This window comes from Dipodomys ordii, unplaced genomic scaffold (genome assembly GCF_000151885.1).
Source record: "Dipodomys ordii isolate 6190 unplaced genomic scaffold, Dord_2.0 Scaffold207, whole genome shotgun sequence".
Classification (NCBI taxonomy): Eukaryota; Metazoa; Chordata; class Mammalia; order Rodentia; family Heteromyidae; genus Dipodomys; species Dipodomys ordii.
This window is the reverse complement of record NW_012267423.1, coordinates 1753374-1763217: the sequence shown is the minus strand read 5'-3', so window position 1 is coordinate 1763217 and position 9844 is coordinate 1753374. Positions and strand designations below refer to the sequence as shown.

The 9844-nt window shown below is 37.4% G+C and overlaps 1 protein-coding gene across 1 annotated transcript in view; it reads left to right on the top strand.

The window, feature by feature from the left end:
• The window catches only part of Fbxl13 (F-box and leucine-rich repeat protein 13), a 171049-nt gene that overhangs the window by 14681 nt on the left and 146524 nt on the right, over positions 1-9844 (top strand). The window contains exons 2-4 of the mRNA XM_013035265.1: positions 2468-2571; positions 3071-3161; positions 9545-9612. Coding sequence (XP_012890719.1) covers positions 2468-2571; positions 3071-3161; positions 9545-9612 — 263 coding nt within the window. The remainder of the gene's footprint in view (positions 1-2467; positions 2572-3070; positions 3162-9544; positions 9613-9844) is intronic.

The window sequence follows — 9844 nt, the reverse complement described above, 5'->3', positions numbered from 1 at the left end:
TGTTAGAAACAATAGCAAGAAAGAAAAACCATTTGAGTGCTTATCTTGGGGTTCATTTCACCTAACATCAATTTATCTGCCTTTTTTGTGTGCATGTAGTACTGAGGTTTAAGCTCAGGGCCTCAAGATTGCTCTTGCAGGTGTTTTACCATTTTAAGCCATGCCTCAGCCCTTTCTGCTTCAGAATGGATTTTGCATTTCCCCCATGCTTCTCTTGGATTATGATCCTTCTATCTATACCTCCCGTGTAGCTGAGATTATAGGCAGAAATCATGGTGTAGATATTTTTCCTTTTAAGGATTAATTGCTGCACCTAAATTTGTTAAAGATACAAAAGCTGGGCCCTATGGTGCATTCCTGTCATCCTATGAGCCAGCCTGGGCAACATTAGGAGACTGATCCTAGTTCAAAAGAAATCTAATTTTCTTATCTTAGACTGGAAATAGAAAGAAACCTGCAATCTCTGCTATTCATTAATCAGATCCCAACTTTCTTAAAATTCCCTGAAGGCAATAGTTGTCAGACTTCTATGTGCATAGGAATCATCTTGGGGGAGCATACTAGAACGCAGATTCCCAGGCTCCATTCTCAGAGACTGAGGTGATTCTGATGTGGATGTCTGCAGGGTGCCAGAATAAGATGCAGAGCAGGACGTGGAGTTGCAATCATAGAAATTCAGTGTCCTAGAGACACGACACAGGAGTGCCAGATAGCAGATGGGCTTTTTATCAGGGTGAAGGATGAAACAGAATACTGTTTGAATAGAAGAGGTCAGCTTCCATGTGGGACCTAACTGGCTGGCTTTTAGGTAATAGACACTTTTTCCAAATCCAGCTTGCAACTGTGGTGAGAACCACTGTGGTTCTGTGCAACTCGGTTTGGGAGGAAAGCAAATCAGTCTGCAGGTGATGGAGCCATCTCTGAGAGCAGCTGGGATGTAAGCTAGGTCAAGAGGTAGAGCTGGGGATCTAATGTCTAAATCTAAGACATTTTGCCATTGTCTTAAGAGGTGGATTCCCAATCTGCAGGCTGCACAATAAGTAAGGGAAGAACTCTTGCAAAGGGTTAAATTGTAGTATGCAGGATTCAATTAGATTTCTCCCCTTCTCGTCCTCCTTCCTCTTCTCTTTCTCCACATTTCTCTTCCTCCTTCCCTTCTTGTGTCTCTCTGCCTCCCTCCCTCCTTCTTTCTTCTCCTTCTCTCCCCTCCCTGTACATCTTTCAAACTCCCTCCTTTCCTTCCTGAAGATACTGTGAAAACTGATGAAGCTCCTGGGCTTAGTCTGCTACACTTGGCCGTGGAAATGGGAAGCATGGCTCTGCTAACTCAAGGGTTGGGAATATTTTGTTCTCAAAGGAGAAGTGCAGGAGAAAACCAGCAGGTATGATTTCTAGGTGGGAAAAGAGCCTAAAAATCCCCTAGGGGGATTTTCAGATGGTTTCTGTAGCTTATGGGCTATAAACCTTTGTCCCTGTCTGAAATGGAGAAATATTCAGTAATTCCTTCCATATGTCTTTGAAGACTGGATAGAAAAAAGCAACACAGCAACAAGTTTCCCTAATTCAAAGATGAAATTTAAATATTAGCTTTGATCCATTAAGTCATTTGTTTGCCACTTAGGTGCACTGAACTGCAATATTCCCAATAAATATACTCTGTGTGTGTTGTGGATGACAACATACAAATACAATTTGTATAATCAAATTATATAAGAACACAAGTCCAGCCCAGGGCTTGTGGCTCACACTTGTAATCCTAGCTACTCAAGAGGATGAAATCTGAGGATCAAGGTTCAAAGCCAGCTTGGGCAGGAAAGTCTGTGAGACTCTTATCTTTAATTAACCACCAAAAAAATCAGAAGTGGAGTTGTGGCTCAAAGTGGTAGAGCACTAGCCTTCAACAAAAGAGCTCAGGTATAGCACCTACACCCTGAGTTCAAGCCCCATGTTCAATCACAACAACAAAAAATAATACAAGTATACTTTGATAAAATTCAGTCATAATAGATTTTTTTCAGTGCTGGGAATTGAATTAAGGGTTCAGATATTTAAATTCAGCATTTTACCACTAAGCTACACCAAAGATCCACAACCACTTTTCTCAACATTTTTTGTGGTTGAGTCTGAGGAACTTTTTAGCTATAAATTTTTCTCATGCTGAAGCAGAAACTACTGATGTAAAGCATCATAACTCTGTCTTCAAATTCATTCCAGGATTTTAGTTTTCATATCATGCAAAATACTGTACAATGACTCTATTTTTGTCATTTCGGTTAGAGTTTTAGAAAGAGCTATGTATACTTGTTTTTATTTGACTTTAGCAAAAATATCTCCAAATATCACCATTGAATAGTTAAAAAGTATGTTTGATTTAAAATTATGACTTATTCATTATATGGCAAAGTTCATTTTTTACAGAAATAGAACATGCAAATTCAGAAACACTGACTGTTTCTTTTTTCTCTAGGCACTGTTATGTGGTATACTTATTACATGTCCTGAGGACCCACTGAGATACTTAGAAGAAATGATCATATTTATCATTGAAAATGGTCTTGAAAGTCTTCTATGGTAAGTATTGTGTTAGCTGATGATAAGGAAACACTTTGAAGTCAAAATACTCTCTGAATACTATCAATAAAATGTCCAATTTCAGATTATTAACAGTTCTTCTGTAGGCTTTTGGGTCCTAAAGACAAATATAAATAACATACATGCTCACTGGTTCTCAACTTGTGAAATACAGTGTACTCTCTTTACCAGTACATGAGACCACAGTTGGATTATTTCAAGTTGAGGAGGAGGAAGAAGGAAGTACAACCTTGAGGGACTCATCAAAGTCTTGGATGCATTGTATATATATGTATATATAGACAGAGGGGGGGAGGTGTGGGAGGGAGGGAGAGAGAGAGAGAGGGAGAGAGAGAAAGAGCACCCTCCTTCCTGCCTGCTTCTCTTAAGGGGACATGTACTTTTTTCCCTCCTTTTTATGCTACTAAGAAGAATGAGCAACTTAACTATCAAACTATTGTGAAATTAATTTTGACATCTTTTTATGATTTTGTTTCAGGGATATGTGCATCGAGCCATCAATGAAACCAAAAATTAGAAGATTATCTGAAACTTACATGGAACAACTTTTTGGACTGGATGATCAGCTGGTAATTATTAGTTACTAAGCATCTAAAATATATATCTTAAGTTCTGGTGAAAATTCTCAAATAGATTTTAGATTGTATGGAAGGTCTGAAGTCAGATTATTTCCAGGAAGCTCATAGGCATTTGTTCCTCTTTATTCTTAATGTTGACCTTTCTCTTTTCTCTGTCTGCTCCTTTCATGAATAAAACTTTAGGAAAACTTTAGGAAAACTCTTAGGAAAACTTTAAGGGAGAATGTTTTCTTTCTAATCTGATTCCCTTTGTGTTTAATCCTCCATTCTCTGCTGGCTGCCCTCACAGATGAGGGAATCAGCTCATAAAGATAGGGGCCAAGCTATTTATGAGACTGAACTTGAAAGCCAGACCTAATTGTTCCTGAAAAGAGCCGTTTTTTGATCCTCTAAACTAGGACAAGGAAGAAGACAAAGACTTTTAGAATAAAGACTGTGAATGTAAAAAGAAGCTAAAATAGTAAAAAGTCCATAGGGAGAAAGAGATCAACACAAATCAGCTATGGGGGACACTATGTGATGTTAGATGATCCAAGACAGGATAGGGCTTGCTGGTCAAGTTGGGCTGTGAAAATTGCAATTAAAGGATGTTCCAATAGGTGCTAAGAGCAAGGAACACTTCAAAGTATCCATTTACAAGGATGGATTGAGTTCTGCTGCTTACTAAGTAATGTTCTGCAACAAAGAAACAAAAAGAGGGATGAGATGATTCTGCCCAGCCTGGGGTGACTTGGAGACACAGCTATTCTGGGAAGAACCCAGAAGGAATTAACTTTACTATGTTGAAAGCGCAAAGGATGAAATAATGGAAATGGATCTGAACTTTAGAAGTGTAGAAAAGAAATGTACCTCACAAGTTAGCAGAAAATAGGAATGAGTTATCAGTTTGAAACCACAATAATGAAAATATGAACCTCCAGGTATGTTTTTGAGTTGCTTAGCTGGAAGGTGTAACCCAGACTGAATCTGGATCAATTCATTTCTCTTTCATTCTCAGAGAGAAAAATGACTTTTTTTCCCCCAGTAATTGGGTTTTGAACTTGTGCTTATTTAGGAGGTATAATACTATGAAGGATTTGTTGTTGTTTTTGTTGATTGTTTTGTTTTAAATAAAGAAATAAGGCACTCAAATCATCAGTATATATGATCAGTCATATATATATATATATACTGATACATATCTAAATTATAATGTAATAAATAAATATTAGCTTTACTTAACAGCTTTAATTCCTAGAACAACTTTTCACATTTTTAAAGGATGGTTCAAGCCGAGCACCAGTAGCTCATGCCTGTAATCCTAGCTACTCAGGAGGCTGAGATCTGAGGATCTCAGTTTGAAGCCAGCCAGGGCAGGAAAGTCCATGATATTCTTATCTCCAGTTAACTACACAGAAAAAGCCAGAAATGGAGCTACGGCTCAAGTGATAGAGTGCTATCCTTTAACACAAAGAAGCTCAGGGACAGAGCCACGGCCCTGAGTTCAAGGATGGTTTGCAGGTTTCACAGTCTTATACTACACAGTCCTACAGAGTGAGGATTACCTATATATGACCATCATAAAGAATAAATATGTATCCTTTTAGAAAAGCAGATAAAGGAAAATATCAGTAAGCCAAATCATTACTTTAAAAAATTAGGAATTACTGTCCTAACTATAGAGACAAAGACAGCTTCATTGTAGGTTCTAACATGGAAGTATAAACCAGTATAAAAAGGAAACTAACTTTAGGCTTGGTTCTCATTTCTTAGGAAATGAAATCTCCTTAGGAATTAAACTTACAAATAACAAATAATGGCCTATAAAACATTAAAAATCTTTTTATTATGGAAAAGTTGAACTATAACACAAAAGTAAGAGAGAAAACCATAATTATCACCTCCCATCTAGCTGGAACAACAATTGATCTTTTGTCCCTACTGTTAATTTATCCCCCCTTTCACTCTTTTCGGCTGAAATATTAGAAAATCCCAGAAATTACATTATTTTACCAATAAATACTTAAGCATGCATCTATGACAGGAAATGATGGTTTTAGGGAGTATAAATTCAGTGTCAAGGGTGGAGCAAGGCGGTGATTGAATAAGAGCCTCTGGGGGTTGTCCCCTAACAGGCCTGCCAAGTGGAACAGCTGTTCACACTTGAAACTATTTTCCCAAAGTTAGGCAAACTGGGGAGATACCATAGGGCCTACTTTTAGAATAGAAAAGTGAAAAAGGCACTGAGAAAGGAAGGAAGAAAGAAGAGCCTGCAAAGCATCCTGCAAGATGCCTCTCAGTTAAGGGAGAGAAGGAGAGAGAGAGAGAGAGAGAGACAGACAGACAGACAGACAGACAGATAGACACAGACAGTCTAAGTTGGCTTTAAGCTTGAATCCAAGTTATTAGCTCTGCCACAGTGAAAGCCATTGTTGTGGGCTCAAGTGTGACAGCTCTGTGTTTTTGGTGGTCACAGGTTTGATATAAGGGCTTGGCCAATGATGATGTATCTGCTCATAGTAGAACAACGTGCCTGGCTAAAGGCTGGCAACAGTGAATGAGGCATCTAGGCCTTTCTTAGCCAAGAAGATTCTTGTAGGGACAAACTACTCTCTCTAGTAACTCCCTTGGTACTTTTTGAACAGCATAGCAACAATGTATTTTGGACTCTATTCCAGGCTTGGTTTGCCCTCTATAATAGCACCAACAGGACTCCTAGTGGATTTAGATCTGAGCACCATTCAGAGATGAAATAATGGAATTGACTGCAGGCAGAAAATAATCAGCCCACCTAGGATTTCTAGAAAGACAGGCAAAACAAAGCAAGACTGGCATAAATGCCTAGCTCTTCAATGCCCAGAGAATGTCACACACCAAAAGACATCAAGAATTCCCATGAAACCATGAATGACCTAGTAAAATTCTGGAAATAGACAAGATAGAAATCAGAATGGAGAACTCTCAGAGGGTTTAAGACAGTTGTTTTAAGAAAACTTAGTGAACAGTTAAAACAATGTTTTAATACTGAGACAGAAAAACATAACCAAAAGTTGGAGGCAGTTTTATAAAACAAAGTCTTAAAATCAGTAATTATTAAAATCTTCATACTAAAGTGATTTAAAGATTTGGTGCAATTCCTATGAATAAACCAATCATACTCCACAGAACAAGAAAAAAAATCGTAAAATAATGGAGCCACAGAAAATCCTAGGTAGCCATTTTGAGCAAAAAAGAACAAAGCAAGAATGATTAGGGTACCTGACTTCAAAACATACTACAAAGCTGTAGTAGTCAAAATATCATGGTATTAATATTAAAACAGATATGTAGAACAATAAAACTAAATTAGAGAGGCTAGAATCTGCAACCAAGTGAATTTCAACAAAAATACTCAGAACATGCACTGGAGAAAGTACTTTCTTTTTCTTCAGTAAATGGTCCTGGAAAATTTTGATATTCACATGCAGAAAAACACAAATTACAAAAGTCAACCAATTATAAAAGTCAACTCAAATGTGAAATCAACTTAAATATGGAGCAATGAAACAACTAACAGGAAACATGGGAAATTCTTTAGAACATTGGGCTAGGGTATTTTTGGACAAAATCCCAGGAAATAAAAGTGAGAATAGACAAGTAAGATTATATTAAACTAAAAAGTTTGTTCATAACAAAGGAAACAATCACGGGAATACAAAGACAATCTACAGAATGGGAGAAGATATTTACAAACTATAATCTGACAAAGCTAGAAGAAAAGATATTGCAGATTGTCATCACCATAAAGAAATGACAAATGAGGAAATACATAGAAGATATGCATATGTAGATAACCACTACTTATATAACACATTAATTAATGTGTAAATTTATATCAAAACATGGTTCTCATTAAGATGTATAATTCATCTTTAGGTATCTTAATTAAAATAAAAATGGTATATTGTTTTACATAATAAATAGCAATGATTTCTGAATATAATCCGGCACTGATTATATTAATATATTCCATATTTATATTTCCCAAGTTGTCTCAAATATGTCTTTTTACATATAACTCTATCCAAATCAGAATGTATAGTCACATATTGTACTTGGTTGTTCTGTATTTAATTCTTTTGTAATTGGCAACTGTTCTCTTTATTTTCCTTTGCATTGTATTCATTGAAAGAAATGGCTGGTATGTCTCATAATTATCCCTTATTCTCATTCTTTTCTCTGGTTTTATTTCTCTTGGGCAGTTAGATCTAGAAGTCCTATTCTTCTTTTCCTCTTTTAGTGCTAGTACTGGGGCTTGAACTCAGGACCTGGGATGATCCCTTAGCTTTTCACTGAAGGCTGGCACTCTACCACTTTCCCCTTAGCTCCACTTCTAGCTTTTTGGTGGCTACTTGGTGATAAAAGTCTCATGAACTTAGCTAATCCAGCTGGCTTTGAGCTATGAACCTAAGATATAAGCCTGCTGAGTAGCTAGAATTACAGGTATGAGCCACCAGCACCTGTTAAAAACATGACATTTGAAAATACATAATATGTCATAGTTGAAGATGAATTATCTCATGACAATCAGCATTTTCTTGTTTTTTTCTAGCAGTGTTATTAAGGTCTACTATATTTTTTAAAAGGTATAGTGAATGTTTTCAATCTTTCTATAGCCAAATCTTCTATCCAGGGGCACTTTTTTGCATATTGTATATATTGCTTAATTGTATATCCCCTACTGGTTGATATTTAAATATTTGATGACACCCATTAAACATTTTTGTTAGTCTTGAGTGATGTATTGATGGCATGTGTAAGGAAGCTGCTTTCTCTAGCACTTACTTGAGACCTGTTATTGTAACTAATTGTATTAGGTAACATTGTGCACATTACATAGTTTAGCATAAATTAGACTTTTAATTTATGGTGTTTTTTTTTATCCTAGTCAAGTACTGGTGCTTCGCACCTGTAATTCTAGCTACTCAGGAGGATGAGATCTGAGAATTACAATTCAAAGACAGACCAGGCAAGAAAGTGTGATATTCTTATCTCAAGCTACCCACCAAAAAGCTGGAAGTTGAGTTGTGGCTCAAGTCGTAGAGCATCAGCCTTGAGTAAAAAAGCTAAGTGAGAGTATGTGAACCTAAGTTTAAGCCCCGGAACTACAACTTCCCCCAAAACATCCTGCTTTGTAAATGAGGCATTCTTTTATTTTTAAAAAGAAAATAGAGCTGGGTGCTCATATCTTATGACTGCAATCCTAGCTACTCAGGAGGCTGAAATCTGAGGGTTGTGATTTGAAGCCAGGCTAGGCAAGAAAATCTGTGAGACTCTTTTTTTTTGCGGGGGGGGGGGTCCGGTCATGAGGCCTGAACTCTGGGCCTGGGCGCTGTCCCTCAGCTCTTCAGCTCAAGGCTAGTGCTCTACCACTTGAGCCATAGCGCCACTTGCGGCTTTTTTCTTTTTGCTTATGTAGTGCTGAGGAATCGAACCCAGGGCCTCAGGCATGCAAGGAAGGCAAGCACTCTACCACTGAGCCACCTTCCCAGCCCATCTGTGAGACTCTTATGTCTAATTAACTACCAAAAAGCTGTGGCTCAAGTGATAGAGCACTAGCCTCAAGCAAAAATGGAGGGACAGTGCACATACCCTGAGTTCAAGCCCCAGGATTGCCCTGGGGTCCTGAGACAGCCCTCCCAAAAAGAAAATAGAAAATAATCTCATTTTATACCTCCAAGAAGCAAATCACTCAATCCTTTTTTTAATTGTGTGTGTGTGTGTGTGTGTGTGTGTGTGTGTGTGTGTGTGTACCAATCCTGGGGATTGAACTCAGGACCTGGACGCTGTCCCTGAGCAACCTTGTGCTTAAGGTTAGCATTCTACCACTTAAGTCACAGGGGGGCACTTCTGGTTTTTTTTCTGAGTAGTTTATTGGAGATAAGAGTCTTACAGACTTTCCTGTCCAGGCTGGCTTTGAACTGCGATCCTCAGATCTCAGTCTCTTGAATAGCTAGGATTATAGGTGTGAGCCACCAGCACCAAGCTTTACTAAATCTTAATAGTGACCAGCAGATCTACAGTTCCGTACTCTTGTTAATGTAGCTAATAATAACAATGCCTCAATGCTTACTTGAAAGTTCTTTAAGGTAAGTCTAATGTAATGGGATGACTTTAAGGTATGACTCTAACTTTTAGAAAGTAGACAATGGCATATGTAATAAAATTCCTAACTATGTAAGCAGCAGATTGTTCTTTCAATCCATTGCCTACTCCCAGGTGCCCAGTTACGCTCCTGGAGGCAATCATTGCTCTCATTCTCTGGTGGATTTGTCATAGGCAAATAGACCCTATTTATTTGCCATAGACCCTATTTATTTCTGATTTCAATTATTTCAGTTGTTTGTTTATTTTAGATGACTCCAGAACTGATGATAAAAGCATGCACTTTCTACACTGGGCATCTAGTAAAGACCCACTTTTGGTAAGAATATGAATTTTATATATTATTTATTTATTTGTGTTTTTATTAATGATATTCTCCCCACTTAGGGCCAATTGTGATTTTATCTTTTAAAGTTTTAAAGTCATTTTATATTAGTTCTTTAATATTTAGTCAGCTTGTATTTATTTAAAACAACGTCTTCTTCTTCTTCTTCTTCTTCTTCTTCTTCTTCTTCTTCTTCTTCTTCTTCTTCTTCTTCTTCTTCTTCTTC